The sequence below is a fragment of the Typha angustifolia genome, chromosome 7 (genome assembly GCF_048772165.1).
Source record: "Typha angustifolia cultivar Huaian chromosome 7, ASM4877216v1, whole genome shotgun sequence".
Taxonomy (NCBI): domain Eukaryota; kingdom Viridiplantae; phylum Streptophyta; class Magnoliopsida; order Poales; family Typhaceae; genus Typha; species Typha angustifolia.
Genome location: NC_133245.1, coordinates 12,165,564 through 12,191,709, shown reverse-complemented (window position 1 = coordinate 12,191,709; position 26,146 = coordinate 12,165,564). Strand labels below are relative to the sequence as shown.

General features: G+C 34.6%; 2 protein-coding genes and 1 pseudogene across 6 annotated transcripts in view; 1 reads left to right on the top strand and 2 right to left on the bottom strand.

Annotated features, from left to right (window-relative positions):
* LOC140762075 (protein SHOOT GRAVITROPISM 6) overlaps positions 1-26,146 on the top strand; it is a 65,718-nt gene that overhangs the window by 15,077 nt on the left and 24,495 nt on the right. For 4 of the 5 annotated variants that reach the window (XR_012104695.1, XM_073099684.1, XM_073099683.1 and 1 more), the window contains 16 exons: positions 2,291-2,380; positions 2,740-2,861; positions 4,352-4,481; positions 4,562-4,641; positions 9,826-9,961; positions 17,807-17,888; positions 19,390-19,535; positions 19,652-19,732; positions 19,824-19,924; positions 22,351-22,589; positions 22,690-22,799; positions 22,908-23,036; positions 23,113-23,187; positions 23,271-23,404; positions 23,504-23,576; positions 23,696-23,827. Coding sequence is in view for 4 of the 5 variants with exons in the window: in XM_073099684.1 (XP_072955785.1) it covers positions 2,291-2,380; positions 2,740-2,861; positions 4,352-4,481; positions 4,562-4,641; positions 9,826-9,961; positions 17,807-17,888; positions 19,390-19,535; positions 19,652-19,732; positions 19,824-19,924; positions 22,351-22,589; positions 22,690-22,799; positions 22,908-23,036; positions 23,113-23,187; positions 23,271-23,404; positions 23,504-23,576; positions 23,696-23,827 (1,860 nt within the window). In the remaining variant the exon portion in view is untranslated. The remainder of the gene's footprint in view (positions 1-2,290; positions 2,381-2,739; positions 2,862-4,351; positions 4,482-4,561; positions 4,642-9,825; positions 9,962-17,806; positions 17,889-19,389; positions 19,536-19,651; positions 19,733-19,823; positions 19,925-22,350; positions 22,590-22,689; positions 22,800-22,907; positions 23,037-23,112; positions 23,188-23,270; positions 23,405-23,503; positions 23,577-23,695; positions 23,828-26,146) is intronic. The other variant, XM_073099685.1, reaches the window with a different exon arrangement.
* LOC140762076 (uncharacterized) lies at positions 11,382-14,050 on the bottom strand. The gene has a single exon (XM_073099687.1). It carries the CDS (start codon positions 13,644-13,646, stop codon positions 12,393-12,395), a length of 1,254 nt encoding a protein of 417 aa, XP_072955788.1. The 5' UTR covers positions 13,647-14,050; the 3' UTR covers positions 11,382-12,392.
* LOC140762029 (uncharacterized) lies at positions 11,394-12,152 on the bottom strand (annotated as a pseudogene).

Sequence of the window (26,146 nt, the reverse complement as noted above, 5' to 3'; positions counted from 1 at the left end):
CACCTGTTTTGACAGCTAAAATAACTATTTTACCTTTTAATTTGTGCATTGGATGTTATATCCATTTTTTCCTAAAATATGGTTAAGAAATATTTACACCCATTTGACCACTAAAAGTTTTATTTTACCATTTTAACCTGCGAGTGACATGTTATACCTGTTTTCCTTAAAACATGGTTAAGAGATATTAACATCCATTTTGATTTCTAAAGTTACTTTTATACCCTTTTAACTAGTGAATGACATGGTAAATCTGTTTTTCCTAAACATGGTTAAGAAATATTAGCACCTGTTTTGATTGTTAAAATTGCTATTTTGCCTTTAAAACCTGTTTTTGAACTTTTGATATGTTATACCCTTTTTTCCCCTAAAACATGGTTAAGAAATATTCACACCCATTTTGACTACTAAATTTACTATTTTGCCCTTTAAATCTTGTTTTCACATGTTATAACTTATTTCAACTTTGTAAAACATAGTTAACAAATATTAACACCTGTTTTGAACTCTAAAATTACTATTTTTCTTTTTTAACTTGGTTTTAACATCTCATACCTATTCTAAAAGATGGTTAAGAAATGAGAATATTGTTGAAGTTTGGCTCAAATTCAGATTTCAGCATTTCGCAGGCTTGTTGTGCCAGTGCATTTGAACGGGCTCTAGGGGCGTTTGAATGCAGTTTCCAGACAGAGGCTATTGATGCAGGCGTTCGAACGGAGCCCTGACGTTTGAACGTCAGTCTGCATTTTGCATTAGAATTCTTGGGCGCGTTCGAACGCCCTGCGGAAATCTCCAACTTGAACCAACCCTAGAAATAGAAATGTTAGGTTTTAGGGTTTGGTGTAGGCATTTTGTAAGAGAGAAAAATTTGTAGGGGAGAGCCACCATTGTTTAGAGTGAGATTAGAGTTGTAAATTCTTTGTATTTGGAGATTTGTATAGTGGATTAAAAATTGCTCCGTCTTTGGACGTAGGTACATTGCCAAACCATATAAATCTGGTCTCTTTTTAGTTTGCATCTAGTTGGTGTTTTTATTTGTGATTAGCTTAGGTATTAGAAGTTATCTACAACTAGCATCTTGAATTTGGAGTTCTCATATTGATATTGATATTAGCTTTGCTAATATTTGATTTGCCCTCAAATTATTGCTATTCCATTTGGATTTGTTTGAGGGTGAAGGATTTTGCTTTCGCTTCCTTTACCCATTTGGGTATTTGCACAACAAATATGCTTAAATTTTTGTGCAGTGTGGAATACATGTCTGCACTACATGCTTGTAGGTCTACAATGTATGCTTATAGGTCCACATGGCATGTCTGCATTGCATACATGTTGTAGGTCTGTGCTGCATGCTTGTAGGTTCACACTGCATGCTTGTAGGTCTGCATTGAATGCTTGTAGGTCCGCATGCATGCTTGCCATTCTTAACCTTGAATATGGTACCTTAAGTAGGTTTCGGAAAAAAATGATTGTAAACCGAGATAGTGGTGCCATCATTCTTTTTGATTTGACATGAAAATGTGATCATGTTTTCTAGAATAAGAAGTGGGTTTAGTAGGTATTTTATTAAAAAGCATGTGAAGAGAGAGAGTAAAGGAAGAATTGAAATAATAGTTGATTAAAGTGATGTCTTTTTAAAAATAAAATGGTAGTGGTGTTATCATTACTTTTTATTTGACATGAAAAAATGGTCCTTAAACTAGAATAAGAAATGAATTTAAGATATATTTTATTAAAAAACTTGTGATGAGATAGAGGGGGAGAACGATTAAAATGATAGTTGATTGAAGTAATGCCTTTTTAAGGGTAAAATAATGATTCTGTTTTCTTATTATATTAGTTTAACTTGGTGGTCTTACATAATGAGACGGAGAAGCTAAAGTAGTATTGACATAAACTGCTGTTTAGATACTAAACTAGGATAGACCTCAGTACCTCACTATACTAGAATGAATTTATGCTTATTTTGTAACCAAGCGGAGCCTAAGGGGTTTACGTTTTCTATTGGATAATGCTGAGTGTTGTAAAATTTTAGTATCTTATTAGGATATTGATCTTTCCACCCTCAATGGAATTGAAATATTTCATATGGTTCAAAATTGGATCTCTGTTATAGTGGACTTCATCTTGCTATGCTTTGTTGTAAATTTGTAATGGACTTCATCTTGTTATGTTCTGTCATAAATTTGTCATAATCTGCTGAGGAAATTGTTTTTCTCTTTCCTAAAAATCGCTTTTTTATTTTTCAATTCAATCAATCTTACTTAGTCATTCTTTTGACAAGTACTAGGTCCCTAAAATGAAAGCATATATCAGTGATCCTGAAGACTTAAAGCAGGATTTGTCTTACCAAGACACTTGGGATGACATGATTATCAATGTAAGTCTGATTTGTGAAGTTAATAACACTTCAAATATCATATTACAGATTGCTGTCCGTTGTTTTGACTTGCTTTGCAGAAATTATTTTGTATATATTCTCAAAAAGTCAATTTTTACAAAATGATTGTGAGTTTTACTCCCAAAATTCTTCAAATTACTGCATATAGAACTAACCTGTTGTGCTAGATCTTATTAATTTTAGTCCTGTGTTATCTGGAGTTGATAGTGTTGGATGATTAAAGGAGCTATCTTTTCTTAATATACTATGCTTTATTTTCGTAATTGTTTACTTCAAGATACCAGCTGCTCAAGCTGCTGACTCATCCCAATAGGAAATTGTAAATCTTTTTCATTCAGTTCTTGGCAGAATCTTTGGATGTTAGTCGAGATGCTGAGTGGGTTATTTCACTGGGAAATGCTTTTGCAAGGCAGTATGATCTTTATGTTGTAGACGATGAACATTCAGCTTTGCTTCACAGGCAAGAAATATGCCTTTTTGTCATTCTATTCTACACTTCTGTTTGTTTGTTAATTTTGATAATCTTGAGATACTGATTATACTTTTAGCATATTTCCTCTTAGAAGTAATCATAAGATACTTGTCTATCAAAATCTTACGTAATTCTTGAAAGATATTCTAGTTTTATTCTTCACTATGCTTTTGTTTGCTTTTGAATATCTTAATTTATGGGGAAATTTTGAAATATAGCTCTACATTTTAGTAGTCTTTAAACTATTTGTAACACCCTCCTTTTTGTATATAATTTTCATATGACACCCTCCTATTACAGTGTTACTTTGACTAACTAACCTGCTACTCTAGGATGAAGTTAATAATGTACTCTTGACATTGTTTTTATCCTAAATCCCATAGTAACCAAACTTACTAAACTACCCTTAGAAAAACATTCTTGAAGTTTGACTTTTTGTAATGGTACTTTAGGAAACGATATTTTAGAAGTTAAGGAAAATGGAGAAGGGTAAACAAGGGTATTTTAGATATTTTAGATGTTAAACTTATTATCTCTACCTGGATATTCTTGTTTAGGTACTGTTCTGTTAGATATTAGTTGGATTAAGTTCACCCAAGGTGTCATATGAAGATTATGGGCAAATTAGGGGGGTCAGGTTACAAAAACTCAAAGATGGGTTGTTAAACACAAAATTATTGAAATGTAGGTTGTTTTTTTGAAAATATCTCTAATCTATATGATCTTTTACTTTATTTTTTTGGAATTTTTTAACTATATATCGCGTGCTCTGCTGGGTACATCTCATTTTTATAGTGTAATTCTTGTATCCAATATGCACCTATTGATAGGCTACACAAGATAGCTATTAAATAGGCAATCACTTTCAGGGCATGATATAGCAAGATGATAATAAGTACTTCAATTCCCCAGAACAGGTAATATTTGCATTTTATTCCTAAATGGAGATGAAATATGTAGCTTCCTATAATACAAGCATACAGGGTTCATTATACATTCTCACTATGGCAGCAATTTACTATTTAAGATATAGTTAGATTCCATGGTTTGTTTCTATTAGATATGCGAGTGATCTCCAAGGTTTGTGCTCTTCTATCTGAGTTTGGAATGGTAATTGTAGAACTTATTTACATCACATTCTGTTGTACACTACTGCCCTAGTTAGTATGAAGATCTGCTCAAATTTGCCAGAGTATTTACTTGGTTTAATTTCTTGTTTGCCTGCCTCAGGTAAATTTCTTTCATATGCTTTTCTTTTTGAGGCATTTATGTAGGTTATAACTCTGCTTTGAAAGTTTATTACTATGAAACGAAGAGATTAAAGATTATATTTTGCTCTTTTTGAGTTTTTAGCTTTCTGATCTTTTCTGAATGTATTCTTGTCTTAGATACTCCAGACTGATGAGAAATTTGGTAGGAAGTTTATTTTTATGAGCTGCATAAAGCTATAACTTACTACTTTTTTTTTTTCTCTTCAGATGCTTAGGCGTGCTTCTTCAGAAAGTTGATGACAGAAACTACGTCCATGAAAAGATAGACTGGATGTACAAGCATGCAAATATCTCAGTCCCTACTAATAGGCTTGGTCTTGCTAAAGGCATGGGTTTGGTATGTTAGTGTACTAGGTCACAAATTTTTATATTTTTCTCTCTTTCTTATGAGGGAAGTTTTATGGAACACTATTGCAGGTTGCTGCTTCGCATTTGGACACGGTATTGGACAAATTGAAGCGCATATTAGATAATGTTGGGCAAAGTCGGTTTCAAAGGTACTACCATACTAGGACTATACATCATACAGAAAGTAAATCATCCTCAAGTTGGCTTGCTTTCTTTCAGTCCAAATTATCTGTGAACTCAAACAATTCCTGCATTGACGATGTACTAGATTTTCTCTTATCATTCAGATATTTAGGGTTTGCTACTGTTGCTGTGTCCTCAAGCTCAATCTTTATGCTCTCTAACTGGCTGTACCATCCAGTTTGGTACTGTGGATTTGATGGATGTAGCTTCAAGCAATTAATGTCTTAACTGGTCATCCTGAGTACAATTAATCCTAATACATAAATCTTTAGATGCCAAATGGATTTTTGTTGGAAAGTTTGATGGAGATGCCATTCTTTCTCTCATCAATATTTACTAATGCAAGTGGTGATAGATATTGAACACCGTTATGAAACGCGGTCGGGGTGGTTATGCAAATCTAGTATGAATGCAATGTTTTGGAGAACAATCGATCCAAACAAGTAACTAAAGTAAAATATAGTAAGCAATAACTGACAATAAGTTAATCAATTAAAAGGATCACTACTAGATGAAAGGAGAGAAAACTACTCAGATAAGGCAGTAATTTTCTCTACTCTCAAATATGTATGTTGACAGTAGAAAGGCCTAAAATATGGTGTAAGAAAGAACGTTAGAGTTTAGGTTTATTGATAAATGAAATTTAGTAGTGCTTTTATTTTAAAACCACGTCTTCCTCTTCACGTCCAGCTACCCAAATATTCTCTTTCACTACTGGAATCTTCTGGACAGTAACAGTAACCAATGAAAAATAGAGTTGAAGAAGAGGTTTAGAGAGAAAATAGAAGAGATCAGAGAAGAATCTTAAGATGGGGTAGGAGAAAGGGAGAGAGAGGGAGGGAGAAGAAGACCGTAGGAGAGAAACTGAGAGATTTCAAATAAATCTTATTAAATCGTTCCTTATTTCTCATGCAATAACTCTTAAATAGGTTAATAACTTTGATTCTAGCTGATTCTAATAGGAACTGATTTCCTAAATTTCCTAATAGGATTCTAATTGATCATCTTACCTAAATTGACTAACCCAATTTAGGTAATAAATTAATGCGGACATCCCCTACATATAAGCTTACCATAACTACTAATTGAGATTCTAATAGGAATTCATTTCCTAATAGGATCCTAATTGATTAGATCTTACCTAAATCGGCTAACTCATAGGTAATAACTTAATACAGACATTTCCCGCATATAAGCTTACGATATGTATCAATTGACTAATTCAATTAATTATTTGAGTTAAAAATCAACTCAACAAATTAAGTATGAAAATAAGTTGAGCCTAATTAGCTTAGTTAGATTAAAATTGAACTGAAGCAACTTTATTTTGATCAAATTGAAGATGATGCTTACATCAGGTGGCCACCAATAGGGGCGGCGTCACAGTTGCCCTGCAAGTAAAGGTGGCCCCCTAAAGGCGGGCGAGCTGCTTTGGCGGCTTTGGTGTTACTTTTTATTTATTTTTTTATAATCAAAAGAATAGATGCTAATTTTATTTATTTATTTATTTTTGCACGTATATTTGCTAATTGTTATTCTACTGAGAGCCTGAGAAAATTATTATTTGTGAATTACTATTTGTTTTCTGCAATTATGTGATTATTTTGGATTAAATCTCTGCGATTATTGTTTGCTATGCTAGTTTGTATGCTTGCTTTGCTGCTAATAATTATATGTTATTGCGATTACTGTTTATAAACTAGTTGCTATTTTGCTAGAGAAATTATTGTTAATTTTTTTATAGGTATATTATATATATCATATTATTATTTATAACTTTTTAAATATTAAAATTGCTAGACTGGCCTTGGCGCCCGTATATTGTTACGAACCAGATGTGGACCGATCTAGATGTAACAAAATTATAAATTTTTTATGGTGATAGCCTCATGAGTTATGAATCTAATGGTTTTGGGATGAAAAGATAAAAATAAAAGAGTGAAGCAAGATCAGAATGGTAAATATCTAATGTTGCAACGGTCGTCGGAGGGTGACAGAGAGCTAAGGGTGGTGGTGGACGGCTATATAATAGGGTGGCTGTTGGAGGAAGATGGTGGCTAGAATTTAAAAGATTGGAAGATTTTTACGGTTACAATCTATTCCTAGAAAGATAAGGACGATCTAATAACTATGGTAAAAGATAAAAACGAAATAATAAAAATAATCTAACTCAATTCTTATTCCATGATAGATAATAATCAACACATGATCACTCCTACTTATAGGAATAAAAATTCTAGCACAGCAGATCTATATGTAGATTATTCAATTTATTTGAAATTTAAAATAATAAGATAAATCTAACTAACTAACTCAATTTGATTCAACTTGACTCAATCTACTCGATTGACTTAAATCATGTGACCGGATCATAAAATATATTGCTTACGCGCTATGCGGTGCAAACTGCAATCGCCTTTCAAATCATTGATTGAATATATCAAATGGTTTTTGTCTATGGAAGATAAAAGATAATTCTTTTGCTATGTTCTTTTCCAGCACATTAGTTAGTTGAATCTCTTTAAATGCCACTTTACTTCTATGCTGGATATAGATCCTGTTTTGTTGTGTTACCTTGAAATTTAGGAAAAGTAAGAAAACTCGGCCTAGTGAAATTGGTAAACTAAGAACAGTCCTTAAATAGGTCATTCATGCAAATAGGTTTGTCGTGTCGGTGGCACATGCCACGCCAATACCTGGTCCGCATAGCCGCGCTGTTTCAATATGCACTAGCACTCCTAACTCTAATATATTCTTTGAGGGTCTGTATACATGTTTTTGGTTTAAATACATGTATTAATCTTTTATCCTTAGATAATGTTGTAAATGGTCTAATTTATTAAAAATATAGCAATCGTCAAGTAGAAACATGATTCAACACATAATATGATTGAATATATTTATTAATTGACAATATATTAAATTAAAACTAGTATAAACAATAACTTCTAATTATGCTAAATTTTTTTCTAAAAAATTGTAATTATTTAGATTCAAATGAAACCATGTGGAGTTATTCTAATATGTTTCTATACCAATTTTGAGCTAATTTAAATGAATTTTACATATTAATTTTGAATTTTGAAATTGGGGCAAAATTTAGGGGAAATTAGATTTTCTCCCGATTCCTATGTTTTAAAGAGTTCTTTTCATATATCTGGTACCAAAATGCTAGATCTATGTAGAAAGAGCTTTATTAATAAGAGATCTAGCAAAATTAAGCTACATCTATCAGTTGTACACCTTACATTTATTTTTAAAGTGAAAAAAAGAAAGAAAATACTTAAGAGAATGAAAGAAAATTTAACCTTTTGATTGGATTCGGGAAAGAAATTTGCACGTCCTCCTTAATCTTCTCTTTTTCCCTTTTTCTCACTAATTTATTTATTTTTTGGTAAAGTGGCTGTTCACTAGGTGATATAGGATGATTATAGGAGATCAAAGGATTCAAGAAAAAGGTCAAAGAAGGAAAAAGAAAAAATTTTTATGGATGGCCACGGTACAAGAGTATGGTGCTACAGTCCAGAACCTAAAAATAATATTTTATTCTGGTTTTCTGCAGAGAAAAGAAAACTAAACAGTGATAAGGAGCGATATAGGAAAAAAAATTACAAACATGGAAGAGAATAAACTAAGGAAGAAAAGTATCACAACTAAGGTTCTAAGTATGGGTTTCACAATCGGAATCGGGTGCTTAAAAAAATGATACGAATCGGTTGTATCAGCTGTATCGATCTTCCATTTCGAACATTTTGGAGCGGGAACTGATTAAATTGGCCGTGTTGGCATATCCATTTCAGCGATATGGATTGGGATTGCCCGATAATTAAATCCATGACCACGACCCAATTTTCGAATCATGGCCGACCGTGTACCCCAATAGGCTAGGGATACTTGAAGCCTTAATAATAATTATCCAACTCCATAATATAATGAAACTCAAAATTTATTTAATAACTTGAATTCAAAAACTTTCAAAGACATAAAATACCCAAATTATACAATCTATGTCTTCTAAATGACACTAAGGCAACATTTAGCTTTTCAAATATGAAACTAAAGCACTACTATATCTGAAAGCAGAAATGCCAAAATTCTAAGTGAAGGTTAAGTCCTAGTGCTCCACGTTCATTTGTTACACTAATCAACATCTGAAATATTGAAAGAGTTTAATGAGCTGACAATTTTAGCTTAGTTAATGAATCCATCGAAAAGCTAGTAAACTTACACTTTATCCAATATGATATAAAAGCCAAAGCTGAATATTTCAAAACAATGGCCAGCATGCTCATAATATGAATAATAAACATAAGTAAAAATAATGTGATTAACAAACTAATAACATGCTCAATTCATTATGGAAATTTCCTCAATCTCAATAATGCTAATCGTTTTAGTTTGCAATTGTGCTTGAGGATTCACATAAATTAAAAGTCACATCAAAATAATGCTCGAGTCTTTTTTTCATAATTAATCCGGTTAAGATCACTAGGGGGTATCACTATGTGATAAAAATTACATATCTTTTCCTACTATTCGTTAAGAGAGATTAGAATCACTTCAGGAAGATTCTGGTATAGTTTAGGATTATTTTCTAACCCCGATAAAGTCACCTAAACAGATCATAGGCTAATCATATATATGTCTGTCGCATCTTGGTGTTCCTTCTATTTGGGCTATTTGGGTTAAAATTTAGCTTTCTTCACAAATCAATCTCATTTTTCTTTTCTTTGATGAAATAGGATATTTGACATTTCACTTGTCATAATCTTCAACCACTAGGTCATATCATGTATTCATGTCAGGAAAAGAAAATCCTATATTATATATACTCCGTCATCTGCCTGGATGCACTAATTTTGGATGTGGAAATTTGGTTTTGTTCGTACTATTATTTTGTTGTTATTCTGGATTAGTTACAATAGTTTGAAATAAATGTCTGTGGTATAGTGTTTTGTAATTTGTAGAAATATTTGTTACTGATATTGCTTTATGAGTGTAAATATGAGGTCTTCATTCTATCATATGCTTCTGTTCCATTTAGAAAGAACATGTCATTTCTGAAATAAAATATGTCTTTGGAATCTCTTTGTCATTTAGTAGACTTCTTCTGATTACATCAATGCGTTTTTACATTTTCTTTGCTCTAGATTCCTGTCTCTTTTCTCGAGCAGAGCTAAACCTGAAGATGCTGATGATACCTATGCTGCATTGGCCTTAATGTATGGGTATGCTGCAAGATATGCTCCCTCAACTGTTATAGAAGCCAGAATTAACGCGCTAGTGGTATGTGAATTTCTAGAAATGTAAGGAATGTCTTTCTTCCAATCTTCTAGTGCTTACAACTACATATTTCAGTAGTTCAATGTTTTAATTTCACCAGTGTCCGGAGGTTCTAGTTGGCAAAAATTAGTCACACTTTTATGTAGTTTCTAATCAGAATCAATGAAATGAGTAGTTAAAGACATATAGCCGACATTTTGATTTAATGTCCATAAATCTGATGTCAAACTAAGTTTGCTAATACCTTTAAAGTATCTTTTCAACTCTTGCTTTTTAGTCTCAAATACTTTAATGACATCATTTCTAATTGTATTTCTAGACACCCTCTCATAATATGGATTTAGAAATTTCAATAAAATATTGAACCAATTATGTTCCACCATTGAATGGATACTCATGTACCATAATCATTTTGGCTATTATCTCCCTTATTAAAGTTTAATTATATCCAAATGCAAGCAACTTTAGATATTGTTCTTCTGCACTAGAAACCACACAACCACACTATTGGTAGAAGCAGATGGGAATGAAAGAACCCTTTGTTTCTTACCCAACAATCCGGTGCAATATTTTGTGTGTCTCTTCAGATGTGTAGTGGTACCTTGTTTAGGTATGAACTGCTTTGACGGGCAAGTCAAACATTGAAGTTTTTCTACTTCTACTCCTTTCTCCATTACCTTTACCTTTATAAATTTGCCATACTTCAGAAGTTCTACCCTTTCCTTTTTCTGTTTAACATTATTATTTCCCCCTTTAGTTTGTGTTTCAACACTAGGTATATTATCATTTGCTTCTGCTTGTTGAGATGGCAATTGAGAAGACAATAATTCATGCGACATTCTACATACATTCAGAACAAGTATAGATTACTACACAAAGGTAAGTAAGTATTTAGAGATCACTAAAAATTAATAGCTTTAGAGTCTTAGAGATCACTGAAAATTAACAGCATTTAGAGGAGATCATGACAATACGAATAAATCCTACAAGACATCAAGATCAAGAAACAAAAAGGTGGAGTTCAGATTTGATACCTTTAGATGCATTAGTGAAAGGCTGTGAAGCACGGACACGGACACGACACGATACGGACACGGCGACACGGCAAATTTTGAAAATATAGGACACGAACACGGCATAGGACACGGCGAAATAAATAAATAAATAAAGAAAATAAAAAATTGATACATCTAAAGTAAAAATTTGCAATCTAATAGTGTTAAATACATACATCAAGCTATAAGAACTAAGAAGTATCATTCAAAAAGAAGTACACATCAAGCTGTAAGAACTAATTTAAAGATAATAACAAAATTGAAAGACAATCAAATGCCTCATTGCCTTCATCAACTAAACATGTCCTACTGTCCAAGTAACTGAGTTCCACAAAAGTTTAAAAACTAACAATCATTACAAAATAGCAACATAAGGTAGATCATTCATCTTCAACTGCCTCATTGCCTTCATCAACAAACATTATAGTCTCTAAATCTGGTTCATCAATTGAGAGATCAGCAAACTCCAATATTCCTGCACTATTAAAGGAATCATAAGAATCTCCTCCAACATCCCACATCTTGGTCTCCTCTCTTAAATAATCTGGAGACCTCCTTGATAGAAGGCGAAGATTAGTATGCACATATACTAAATCTTCAGCTCTTTGTGGAGTTATCTTGTTTCTTTTCAATGAATGGATGAAAGAATAAGTGCTCCAGTTCCTCTCACAACCTGAAGAAGAGCAAGGTTGCCCAAGTAACCTAAGTGCTAAATTCTAAAGAATAGGAGCAGAAGCACCATGAGCAACCCACCACATGTTTGGATCAAACTCATTTCTATCTGCTATTGAATCATACTCAGTAAAACTTTTGGTTGATGTGGAGAAACTAGTATACTCTTGGTATGCCATTTTTCGTTCTTCTGCATTTGGAAATAACCTTTTTAAGCATTTGTTTCTCATATTAGAAATTTCCAAATCCTTATGCGGTGGTACACGATTTGAATCCTCTTGAATCCATGATGAGCTATAATACCTATTAACATAATCATATAATTAGTAAACAATAGCAATGAAAGAACAATAAAACTTTTAATCATAAGATAGAAATTAAATTAACCTTGGAATCAAAGAATGTGCTAAGCAATGTAATGGTGTATTGCTTTTATCCCATCTATCCACTAGGATCTTATGCACCATTGAATAAAAAATAGATTCATCGCCTTCTTTCTTGTTTTCATGCATAAATATGATTGTCTTCACCTTTTCAATCATTGTATCCCACATTTCATATATCAAATGTAAGCATGGTTTATCTGTGTCTGCAACCCGTAGTATACTGTATATAGGCTCTGTGAAAGCAAGTAAATATTCAATTTTATCCCACCAAATGTCATCAAGGACTTTATCTTTGACAAACTGTGCTTTGCCAATATCATCTTACCTATAAGAACTCCATTTATCACTGATTACCATTGATTGAAGACCCTTCTTGATCTTTCTAAATCTTTTCAATATTATAATCACCGAAGCAAAGCGAGTCTCCGCAATAGCAAGCAATTTTAAGTTGACAAATTCATTAAAAATAGCCAACCTCATTGAATGCTGCATGATGAAATTTTTTATGCACATTACATCCCCTGCAATTACTGAAATCCAGCTACACTCATCAAACACAATCTCATTTGCCTCGGTGTTTTTTGCTGCACATATGTTCTTCAAAGCTAGGTTGAGAGTGTGAACTACACATGGAGTCCAAAAAATGTGAGAAAACCTTGCTTCAAGAAGCATCCCTGCTGCCTTACAAACAGGTGCATTATCTGTAACCACTTGGACTACATTATGAGGTCCAACCTCTTCAATGATTTTAATGATCAAATTAGAGATAAAAAATTTGTCTTTATATTCTCCTTCACAATTCACAGCTCTCAAGAACATAGGCCCACTCTCAGTCACCGCTAAAAAATTTATAAGCGGTCTCCTCTGTGCATCAGTCCAACCATCACATACAATACTCACCTCTTTTTCTCCCCATGTGCTTCTAATAGGGTTTAGCAACATTTCAATATTTGCTCTCTCTTGTTGAAGTAGTGTAGTTCTCAACATATTGTAGCCAGGGGGCACAAATCCAGAAATATTATTATTTGCTGCAAATTGAAAGGCTCTAACATAGTGAGGGTTTCTTGCCAGATGAAAAGGCAACCCAGCTGAATAAAACATTCTTGCAATCTCACAATATAATTGATTGTGAGCACCAGAATTAAATGACTTCTCAATAGGTGCCATTCCTATTGCTCTTTTTTTTCTTGATGTCCCTCCCATATCAAAACCTACACCTCCAACTGAGCTACTAGAAGATGCCGCTTGTCCAAATTTTGGCAAAGGAATTTGTTTAGGCATCGAATTTTTAATTCTCATCTCGGTAATATCAACAACCCTTTTCATTTCCATAACATGTTCACTACTCACTTTTGGACAACCTCTAATTCCATGTCCACTAATTTTCAGCAAATGAGCCTTTACTCTATAATATGATCCCTTGTACACTTGTTGACAATAATTGCATCTAAAATTATGATTTCCTCCACCTTCTCCCAATTTCTCCATCTTAGTAACATATCTCCACAAGGGAGCATTATCATCCACAGAAGATGCAGTATTTTGACTAGAATCAGGATTATTTTCAGTATTCATTTCTCTTCAACCGCAATAAAACTACATTAGTAAAGAGATATGTATTAGCAGATTAACAATTTAACAGACAGAGATTAAAGAAGCTTTAATATAATTTAGCAATTTAATAACAAAGACAGCGAGAGAGAATGAGCGAGAGAGAGACAGTGAGACAGAGAGAGAAGAGAAAGAGAGGGAGGAAGAGATAAAGAGAGAGAGAGATAATGAGAGAGAGAGAGAGGGAGGGAGGGAGGGAGGAAGAGACAGAGAGAGAGAGAGAGAGCGTGAGAGTGAGATAGCGAGAGAGAGCGAGAATGAGAGATTGGGAGAGAAGGAGGAAGAGACAGAGAGAGACAGAGAGAGAGTGAGACGGCGAGAGAGAGATAGAGAGACAGAGAATGAGAGAGAGGGGGAGGGAGGAAGATACAGGGAGAGAGACAGAGACAGGGAGGGCAGGGAGGGAGAGACAGAAAGAGAGAGACAGCGAGAGAGTGAAACACCGAGAGAGAGAGAGAGAGAGAATGAGAGAAAAGGAGAGAGGGAGGAAGAGATAGCGAGAGAGTGAGAGAAAGAGAGGGAGGAAGAGATAGAGAATGTGAGAGAGAGAGAGAGAGGGAGGGAGGAAGAGACAGAGAATGTGAGAGAGAGAGAGAGGGAGGGAGGAAGATACAGGGAGAGAGAGACAGAGACAGGGAGGGTATGGAGGGAGGGAGGGACGAGGAGACGGAGAGAGAGAGAGACAGAGACAGAGACAGGGAGAGAGAAGAACCTGCGTCCTCGCCGTGCTCAGCTCGCCACACTCGCTCCGTTGGCCGTCGCACTCGCTCTGTCGGCCGTCGCACTCGCTCAGCAGCCCGTTGCGCCTCGGATCGTCGCTCGGCAGCTGCTCGAGGGATTTAGGGCTTCGATCGAATCGAACGATTCCGTCGCTCAATAGTGAAGGTAAGGTTTTATTATCGAGTTTGGATCCGGGTTAATAACATTCGATCGAACCCGACCCGACCCGTTAAACAATATCTAAAATACCGCCCGTGTCCCCGCCCGTGTCCCAACAGTGTTCGATTTTCTTTTTTTTTTCTTTTTTTTAAGGAAACTCTGGACACGTGCCCATGCGTGTCCGTGTCCGACACGTGTCGGACACGGACACCTCTTCCTAGGAGAGGTGTCGGTGCTTCAGAGGTGAAAGGTATCAACTAGAATTAGTATTCAGTTTGCCCACATCAATTTTAACTAATAAAAAACACACAAGTCTACAAGAGTACAAAGTGGAACTCCACTCATATAGCACCAATCACTTTTACCTAGACCACAAACAAAGAGAACAATCTAAACCACTTCGGATAATTCCAATCAACCTCAAAATCCAATCTTTCTTGATGAACAAGCAACAAACCGCAAAACCCAATAGCAAAATCCCTCAAAACCTTCACTTTTAGCAATCTATGACAGATCCAACATTCCAAAGCGGAAAACAAGCAGAAAAAGTAGCTGATGGCAACACAATTTTGAAAAAAACCCCCTGAAAAGATGAGGAAAAGGAACAGTGAATCATACCTTGAGATCAAAGATCACAGCTTTACAACTGCTCTTTGTGGAGGTGGTGTGGAGGTGCCGGCGAGCGGAGGTATCGTTGTGTGGAGGTGCCGGTGAGCAGAGGTGTCATCGTGCGGAGGTGCCGACATGCGGAGGAGGTGCGGTTGGCGTTAGCGTTGACTTCGGCTGGGTTGATAGTGGGAATAAGAATGGCTGAATGGGTGAAGAACTGAAGATTGGGTTTTGACTTTTGCGGCTGCCTTTAGCTCTTTTGATCTAAATCATCTAACTTAGGGAGCATAGAGAAAGGGTTTTGATCTAATGGCTGAAATTCTAAATGGGTGAAAGGGTTTTGATCTGATGGTTCATATTAGTTTGATATTACTCATATATATATATATATATATATATATATTCGAGCCTTATCGAGTCGGCTCAGGATCAAACTTGGCTCGAATTTAATTTCGAGTCTAGCTTCAATGATCAAGCTCAGCTCAGTCTATTTTCGAGCCGAGCTGGCTCGATTATTTTGACAGCCCTAGCATTGGGTTTCAGTCGTCATGGTCACAGTTTAAAGCAACTTCCCTTATTGCTTTATTTTCCCCCTTTTTCTTTGGGTTTAATTCATCACTGTTTGTTGTGGCTTGTACTAGTTTGCATCGTTTCATGATCCTCAAAAGTCAAAACCATTCAAATTGTTATGTATCCTCTCTCTTTTTTTTTTCCCTTCACCAAACCATTGTCAGCCTCCTATCAACCTTTTAGATATTTATGACTTAGTTATAGGGATTATGAACTTCTTTCCATTATGCACTTATGCATTGCCTTTTACTAGCCAGTACTGACTCAGATTGTACTTGACTAATGCTATGGTCCTATCTTACTTCCCATTTTGACAAAGTACATTTTGAATATATGCTGATAATATTCATACCAGAGCTTCGTACTGATGCTCATCGCCATTACTTGCCTCCTCCGGGCGCTTCGCATTAGCGAATCGCTGCTAGGATATGAGAGGAGGGTGTTGTTGTTACGGTTGCCCTCGAGGATGATGATCGTCTATCAGATTTGTTAATCTAGACAAAACTCAACATAGAAATTGTGAAGAAAATAGAAATTGATCCATCCATTGGAACGATATGAGATTCGAGTATATTGTTCCTCTAGTAGTTAGGAATCTAATGCAACTATGATTAACCTTGGCCGTAGATGAGAGCTCAGGTTGGATTCCGAGGAAGAGGAAGGAGGAAGGAGAAGTTGGCTCAAGCCTAGGTGCAGAACAATTTTCAATAATTAATAATTCCAAGTTGGCTGCTTTCCACATATTTGGAGGCTAACCAATCATCCAAAAATCCTAAACAAATCCTGTTATAATTCAACTTATCCATCGCGCATCCGAACGCCTCCCCCAAATTGTGTTCAAACGCCAAAAAATAGTGCTATGGATGTGCGAACGTGAATTAGGCGTTCGAACGGTAAAAAATTGTGCTTTGTATGTGCAAATGCAAATCAGGCATTCAAACGCTCTCCACTTGCGTTCAAATGCACTTGCTAGAAGTCATTTTATTTTCCTAAAACATAAAAAAAAATGATACAATTTTCAGCGGTTTGATCATGTTCAATATGTATTTAAATCAAGAATCGCGACAATTGTGCAGCATCCCATCGTGCCACGTGTTGCTTTGGCATTAGCACGACAATCCTTGCCTTTAGCAATATATGCCTATTGACACTAAGGACATAGGTGTACAGTTCCCCAAGTTTGTTGATCCCAAGTGGGATCGATCAATAGGATTGTGATCGACCATTACCGATCCCGATCCTCCTTAGTTGCTTTTTTTCAAGTTTTAAGTTTTTATCTTATATCTTTAACACACACTAATCCTATGATCCTATTCCTCACATTTCATGGAGCTCATTCGATGGCTGATCTGGCTATTTAGCACGCCAGTGAATTCGGGTCAGTGTTTTTTTTTCTTCTTATTTCTCTTCTCTCTTTCTCGTCCACTCTTTTAACTCCTATTTTCTTACTATTGCAGAACAATAATGAAGAGATAGATCTTTCTTTTTACTGTTATTTTATAGTAGTAATTTGAGCATAAAAATTTGTCAAATTCAAGTCAGAAATTTTTTCTTCGATTTTTAGGCTTCACATGTGACTAAATTTATTTTCTTATTTTTTTGTTATTTTTTTCTAAATTTTTTAGGAATTTTCTTGTATTTTAAAATAATATTTAGAATTTTACGTAATTAAAAAATAGTACAATCCGATATGGGTGACCGATGCAGCTGATACAACTAATATATATCTTTTTTTTTAGCGGCCGATCTCAATCTTAATACCTAGTTTCAGAACCTTACATAGAAAGAGTTTGTAATCTTTGATGTACTGACTTACACATTTACTAATGTTTGTAATCTTTGATGTACTGACTTACACATTTGCTAATGAACTTATTTGGAGTAGCTACCGTGCAACTGGCTAGGCAATATGCATAGAAAGTAACTTGATATTTTTCTTGATCAGTTCCCTAATCAATGAAGATAATGCTAATCCCTGTTTAGCTAGTATGCTGTTATTTTTCGTATACTCGTGATGAATATATGTGATTGGTTATTTGATTTCACATTTATCTATTTCTACCCAGGGAACCAACATGCTCTCAAGGCTACTTCATGTGCAACATCCCACTGCAAAGCAAGCTGTCATTACTGCGATTGATCTACTAGGTGATCTTCTCTTTTGATCTTTAAAACAAGAATTATTCAGTTTTGGTTCTTTGGAGTTTATTATTTCATGATTTATGGAATATAAAGAGGGTCATGATCGTGTGCATTGTTATGGCTTATTATTTTGCATCTGTCTTCCAGATTTACTTGTTCTTTTGATGTCTAAACTAAGGCTAGACCAGTGAAAACAATCTGTTATTAACCCTGATATGCAGGCTGTTGCATTATTTGAACTTACATCATCCAGAAAGCAATTAAAGTTTCATCAGTTAATTTTTTCTAGTGGATTGATCATTGTCAGAAGGTAACTTAGAGATTGGGTGTTAGGCAAGATATGAGATGGAAATTTTTTAAAAATATGCCCATTTTTTATGCATTTGCACAAATGCTTGCCTAGGTGTGATTTAGTTAACATCAGGTTTAGTACTCAAGAAATGGCTATTTACAGGAAAAAAAGCTGTTTAGTAATAGCAAGATTGGGCTCTTAAAACTTAATATGTTTATTTTTTTATAATAGATGCACACATTTTTATAATGAAATGTATAATTTATATAAGAGATACGCACAAGGACCTATTTTTACTATTTTGAAGATTAAAGGGTTTTTTTTTTGGTTGCAAATACCCCCTTAAGAAAACATCATGATCCATTGATGTAGGGGAAATCGGAAGTTCACACTCAACGTGAAGGAAAGCACTTCTATTCTCTTTGAGCTCTCCACACAGTGGCACATCACCAGCCTTGCCATAATTCTCTTCTCATTCCGGAAGGGGAAGGGTTCGCTTTGCAATATTTGAGACAAACTAAGCACATGGTGCAAGTTAAGCATATCCACAAAAGAAAAGGCATAAATTTAGTGATATAGTTAGAGGACAAGTAGCCATATATGGTAGGCCCTTTGTTGCAATTATGAAAAGCCCCATTGAAGAGAACTTATGCTTGACACCTTGTTCTTATGCGCTGTGAAGTGCATCTGAATCGACATTATTGGCTTCTAGAGTGAATGCATCATTTCACCTAGAGTGGAGTTGATGAGAGCGGTTCTGGTGGATGGAGTTCTAATTGATCGTTATGTTATTGCTTGTAAATGTGGACAAATGGTTGTGAAGATTGAAGATCTCCTCATCAGCAAGTAGAATTATTTTCTTTATTATGAAATTGAGAGAGCATTCACCTGTTATTGTTGATAGTCTTTCTCAAAACTTATTTTAGGAAATTTTTCCTAATAATAAACTTTGCACTGGGTATGCTGCTGCCTGCTAAGTAAGCCCTGTCACATGAATTGAAGGCAAGATGTTGGTGCTTGCGACCATGTTGAGGAGTTCTCTTCTACTGTTGTCTTAGCTGTATTGATCACCTAGTAGCCCCGCAAGCTTGTCTTTCTGTCCTATGGCTCCTTTTGAGAGGGGTTCCCGTCTATAGAGTTTAGAAGAACTGAAGCATTACAATGCTGTGCTTCGTGTTAGTATAGGGTGTCTGATATCTCTTTTGCCTTCTGCAGGCCGGGCTGTAATTAATGCTGCTGAAATGGGTGTGTCCTTCCCACTAAAACGAAGAGACCAGATGCTCGATTATGTGTTGACTTTAATGGGTAGAGATGAGAGTGATGATATCACTGATTCAAGCGATGAGCTTCTTCATACTCAAGTATATGTGCACCTCGATTCATCTTAAACTATATTATCTCATTTGTTCAATCACATATTTGAAACTCTTTTGACATCCTCTCTTTTGTTTTCTGCTTTCTATGTACTCTTCTTCAGAGTCTTGCTTTAAGTGCTTGTACTACTTTAGTTTCACTAGAACCAAGATTACCAATGGAAACGAGAAACCGTGTAATGAAGGTAATCCTTCCCCAACTCTCCTTGTCAAAAATTGTAGAGCTTGTTTATATTTCTGCCATGGAATGCTAATGATATGTCATTGCCTTATCAGGCCACTTTAGGCTTTTTTGCATTGCCAAATGAGCCTTCAGAGATTGTTGAACCACTCATATGCAACCTTGTTACTCTGTTATGTGCCATCCTTCTAACAAGGTAATACTTTTTGTATTTCTTCATAGTAACCTATGCTAAAATGTCCTTCCATAAGCGCTTCATCAGAAGTATGTTCTATTTCTTTTTTGAAATGCCATATCTATGCTCTCAAGATCTTTATTCCATGTAGTTATGAAACTTTAGGTCCAGTTTGGTGCCATATTAGATTAATAGTTCTCTTTCTTTTGCTAAGATATCCAACTAATTAAAATGTCTAGTTAATGTTATATAAATGATTTCAGTGTCACTGTCATCAGGTAGAGCCCAACTGGTGCCACTGCTGTCCTTGCCCTGCAACCCTAGCCAACAGCAGAGAGAAAGGTCAAGAGGATCAGATGCCAGATTATCTCTTGCTCTGCTCTCGACTAGGTTTGTAGGGCGGCAAGGGCATCAACATCAATAGCTAGATTTCTTCCTCTTTCTCTCTATTCCCTTCGGGTTTTGCGATTCAATGAGGAATCTAATGCTGACAAGCCATTGACACAAGATGTGCCACACAGCAGGTACAGTGTTGGGCGGCACATAGATACTTGATAGTTGATACTATGTTACTAAATTTGATAATTTATAGCAAGCCTATTAGTGACAAGCTTTTTTAAATTGGTTGTAACAGAAATAAGTTTCTACATTTTAATCAGCCAGTTAAAAGTATAACAGTTTTTATGGTCTTTACTCTTTACTACATATATTAGTCATGTTTGATTTTAGACTTTGAGGTTATTAGACAGCTAATCTGAGAATAGGAAGAAATATCACAATAACCTCCGGCATTGAAGGGTTTGGAGAGAGCATGTTGTGTGCAACCTACCTCATTACTTTCCATGAAGAAACACCATAATCATTTTATTTCACCATTTTACTTTGTATTTATAGAATCATACTTGGAGTTCTTCGTTTGGTCTGATTCTAGGTTCTTTTGCCAATTTTATGTGGTTAATATTTTTTTAATTGCTTTTTGTATCTGATTAATATATTTTCTTTTCCATGATTTCAAATGTCATCCAAAATGCTTCATTTTCTTAGGGTTGAAAGAAAATCAACAGAAACTGAAACTTCAAAGTTGGGATTATGCTCTTTTCTTTTGGGATATCAGAAGATTCTTTTGTTCGAGTTTCTTATTATGAAATATATTCTTGTAAATTCTACAAGTTCTGCAGCATTTTATTTGATATGGTTTCAGATATCATCTTTCCATATTTCATATGTTTCCATTGCATGGACGAGGGTCTAGAAGTTTCTTACCACTTTGTTAGTATGATGAAAGCCATTGTACGGCCTACAGTTAGCTTTTAAATACTTCTCTTTGTTCACAACTAGATTGGAGATCTGATCAGTGGTTCCTTTTTGGAGTTAATTCCTATTTCTAGCTTTTAAGATCAATATCTTTGCAAAATGATATTATTAATAATATTAAAATATTTACACTTTCATATGTTTTATTTTAGCTTAAAACATGAGATTATTGATAACATTATATTAATTTTTTTTCTAAATTTTTTTATTATATAAAAAAGAAGATTGAATTAGCTTAATACATAGTTTAAATAGTAAATATATTATTTTATCTAATATTATATTTTTGATGTTTTTAGTGCATATTAAAATTATTTTAATAGTAGGATAATTTATAAAAAATATTTTATCAGTTAAATACTATATTATTAATGATTTTATAATATTTATATTTATAAAAATAATGCTTTTTAAAATGTGCATACTTTTATGAAATATTAAGTTATTGATATTTATGCTGTTTAAAATGAATTTTATTTATTGTGTAAAATAAAAACATATGAGAAGAGGAGTGAGAAATTATAATAATATATTTTGAGAAAGAGGAGAGAGAAGTAATGAATTATGATAAGATGTTTAAAAGAAGTTGTAGTCAAATTAAGAGTGAATTGGTAATTCGGTAAGTGTGTAGTATTAAATATAATTTTCATAAATAGTGTTTATATTATGAAATATGATTATTTTGATATTTAGCTGTTATTTTGAAATAAGAGGTTGCATTATAGAACAAGGACTTTTGTTATTCCTGAAGTGAATGAGAACTAAGAATATAAGCCGTGTGCTTCTAAACAATTGTTTGACGTGTTTCCATATAGATTAATTCATTCTAATGTGCAATGGTTTCTTATGTACAATGGTTCTTCAAGGGATTGATCAGTGATGATATCATGATACATATGATACACTGGTATTTCGAGTTTGATTAGAATTTCTGTGTTTCCTTATAGATGTATTTGGTTGTAACATACTACTGCTCTAGATGGTTGATCAGTGGCCATGGGCTGGTATTCGGAGTGTGCTTGTTCCATGAGATATGAATGCCTCCCTCCTTGTCACTATGTGGTTTTGCATTTGATGCATCATGCGGATCAAAATCTCTTTCTTTTCCTAATTCAAATGCTGTTTTTATTCAGTGGTGAAGATGGTCGAAGTCGAGCAGAGCAGTTGTTGCATATTCTTAGACAGGTGGACAGCTATGTTTCATCTTCTGTGGAACATCAACGAAGAAGAGGTTGCATTGCTGTATATGAGTTGCTAAGGAAATTCCGCGTTCTTTGTTCTGGTGGAATGTGTGGGCATGGTTGTCATTCTAGTTCCATGCATACCAAGCAAGTTGATCGAGGGGTGCCCAGAAACTTATCAAACTTACCATGTAATACCACACATTTATTTGCCTTTGCTTTTTTCTGTCATGTCGGCAGACAACTAAATAACCAATACGACAATGTTTTGTTTCTGGGTTTTTCTTCCAGCTGCATTTGTTTTGCCAAATCGGGATTCACTGAGCCTAGGTGAGAGAATCGTAGCTTATCTTCCACGTTGCGCAGATACTAGTACGGAAGTTCGAAAGGTGGCAGTACAGGTTAATATAATAATTAAGTTATTGCCTCTATCTTTCAGAAGTACCGTAATAGTCATTTCACTTTCAGAAATATCCCCAGAATATTTGTAGTAAGGATAGTTTTTGCAGATCATGGGCCTATTCTTCAGCATTTCCTTGTCACTTCCAAAGCTGATAGCATCGAGTAATGATGTCGATCTAGAAGTGTCCTACACTGCCTTGTCCTCTCTTGAAGATGTAATTTCTATTCTTAGAAGGGTGAGGACACTGTCTATTATGAGATTTCTGTCAGAAATTAGTGCATAGAGAATCATTTCTCATGTATCTTTTACAGGATGCATCTATTGATCAGTCAGAAGTCTTCAACAGGGTGGTTACCTCTGTTTGTACTCTACTAACTAAAGATGAGGTAAGAGTGTACACTGGGCTTCATATTATACTACATTCTTATCTACATTACCTGGGTGTCATCCTCAATGATGAGTTGAACAGCTGGTTATCTCGCTGCATTCATGCACTACTGCCATATGCGATAAGATCAAACAATCAGCAGATGGTGTTATTCAAGCTGTCACTGAATTCATCACTAAGAGAGGCAATGAATTAGATGAAGCTGATGTGTCAAGGTGTGGCTTATTGTTAGATGCCAGTTATTTTCCTTTATCTTGAACTTTTTGTTGATTGCATGCTGTGTTACAGAATAATGATTATTTCTCATTCTATAGGACAAGTCAGTCTTTGCTCTCTGCTGCTGTTTCTGTTACTGACAAACATTCACGTCAAGAAGTCCTCAATGCTGTATCCTTTTTCTATTAGCTCCGTGGAGTTTATCTAACCATTATGTGATATTAAATCATTACAAAAATCTTACTTCCAAATCAATTTGCTCATCTTCTAGCTTTCCTTGATTTCATCAGATGTCATGTTTGGCTGAGAGCACCAATCCCAGCATTGTCTTTAAAGAAGTTCTGGCTGCTGCAGGGCGAGATATAGTTACAAAGGATGTATCAAGAATTCGCGGCGGCTGGCCATTGCAGGATGCATTTTATGTGAGTATTGCAAATAAATTTCATGAGGGTACTTACACAAACATGAAACTTGGCTTGTATATTGGTCATGCAAATGGAAGCCAATAAGCAGACAGATAAGAAATTTGGTCTTCAAAAGCTAGATTTAGTGAAAAATAAAAGAAGTAGCATGAAACAAAGTGTTCTAGTGGAGACGCATATTACTAAGGCAGGAGATTGTCAAAAAATCAATTGTCCTGAACTGTATCGAATATGACCAAGAATGTATAAGACATAGCTGATCAGTGAGAAAGGGATATCTATAATTTCTGATAAGTTCTTTCTTGAAGTGTTGGCATTCTTAGGTAGGGCGTTCTTGGTGGAGATGGGATAATTTATTAATTTAATAATTCAAGTTACAAATATAAAGTGAGATTTTGAATCCATCAATACTTGGGCTATATTATATCAGATAATTGCTTTTCAATTTCTAATTAAATGGTTACATACTTACGTCAACATTAGTTGAGTTGATGTCATGTGATTATTAATGGTATGATATATACAAGGTTTGAAAAATTGGGATCGGGGTCGGTCTTCCGAAAAGATAATACGGATCGGCCATATCGGTTGCTTGGATTTGATTGGACTTTTTATAATTACGTAATTTCTAAATATTATTTAAAAATACAGAATAAGTTCTAAAAATTTAGAAAAAATGATAAAAAATAAGAAAATAAAGAACGAAAAATTATGGTGCAATGAAAATTGAAAAGAAGACAAGATTAGAGAGAGAGAGAGAGCGAGGGGAAGAAAACCAAACAAAAAAAAGTTGTGTAGTGAAGAAGAAGAAAAGGAGATAGAGTGGAAGAAATGAAAAAATTAGGAGAGAAATAAAGAAATAAAATTTAAAAATTACATACTAGTGTTTGCCAAAGTTAGATATGCGTTGCCGGAGTTAGATTTCTTCGTAAAAAAACAATGGCTATATGGTAAGGAGAGAAAAAGAGAAAGAAATAGTGAGGAGAGAGAGAGGGAGTGAGAGGAAAGAGTGAAACAGAGAAAGAGAGAGAGAGAGAGAGTCCGGATAGGACCTAGATTGCAATCGGGTTTGATCGATCTTGCGAACCATGGATATATATTATTGATCCATTAATAGCTTAAACTTTTAGGTCTACTTGAAATCTAAAGTATGAGAGCCTTTTTCTGCGGTTCAAAGTAATCTTATCTAGCCTTATTGCATGAATATCATCTATTTTCATGTGGTGTGGAAGGGTCACACATCCTCATATCTATTATTTGTTCATGTAGTTGTGCTGTGGTGCATAGGAGTTGCACATCATGGCCATGTTAATGTTATGATGTGCATTATGGTCATTATCTAACAACTTAAGCTTTTGTGTAACTAATTATCTAAAAATGACTAAATTACTATCATGTGCCTAAGTCCTTAGAAGAAGATATATGCATAAGAACTATGATATAAAGGAACATATTTGCAGGTACAAACATAAAGTTTAACATCCAAGCATTGTCCACCAAATGAAATGATGCATTACATTGGATACTACAGCTTGATTGAAATTGGATGTCTATCACAACTTGAAATTAGAATCATGGTTAAATATGTACTCCACTAGAATTTGAGATATACAAAGCTTTAACATGAACTCTCTAAAATCCACAATATAAAAGAGCTAAATATAATTTAATTACTTAAAGCCAATTTAAAGAAATCCAAAGTTATACAATCAATGTCTGTCAAAATAATACCAAAACAACTACTATGACTGAGAGAAAATTAAATTCTAAGTGGAGGTAAAGAGTATTTATAATAAATAGATAATACCAAGCATGCTCATGATAAAAATAATAAAACATGAGTAACAAATTGATGACATGCTTAAGTCTCATTATGCGGAATTTCGCAATCTCAAATAATTGCCATATTTCTCGTTTTGGGTATGTGCCCATAGATCCATATCAACTAGAAGTCATCCACGAGGTGATGCTTAAGTCTTTTTCTTATAGTTAATCTAATTAGAGTTACTAGAAGATGTCATTACGTGATAAATACACCATTCTTTTTCTTTTAACTGTTGAGAGATCAGAGTCACCTTAGAAAGAGATTTTGGTTTAATTTGAGACAGTTCCATAACCCTGCCGAAGCCACCTAAATGAATAAGTATGACCCCTAGACTTCAAGGTAGACTAGAGTCACCACAAAAATATTTGCTAACTAACCTTGGACTGATCTTAGAGCCCTACCCATTCATAATTTATGTTTCCCAAATGCACGAAGAATAATATTTCACAAAGTATAGCATTACACAAATATAACATTGCACGAGGATAATATGA

What these genes read in the sequence shown, in the direction of transcription:
- LOC140762076 (XM_073099687.1), bottom strand. Translation starts at nt 13,646, where the DNA reads ATGAATACTGAAAATAATCCTGATTCTAGTCAAAATACTGCATCTTCT.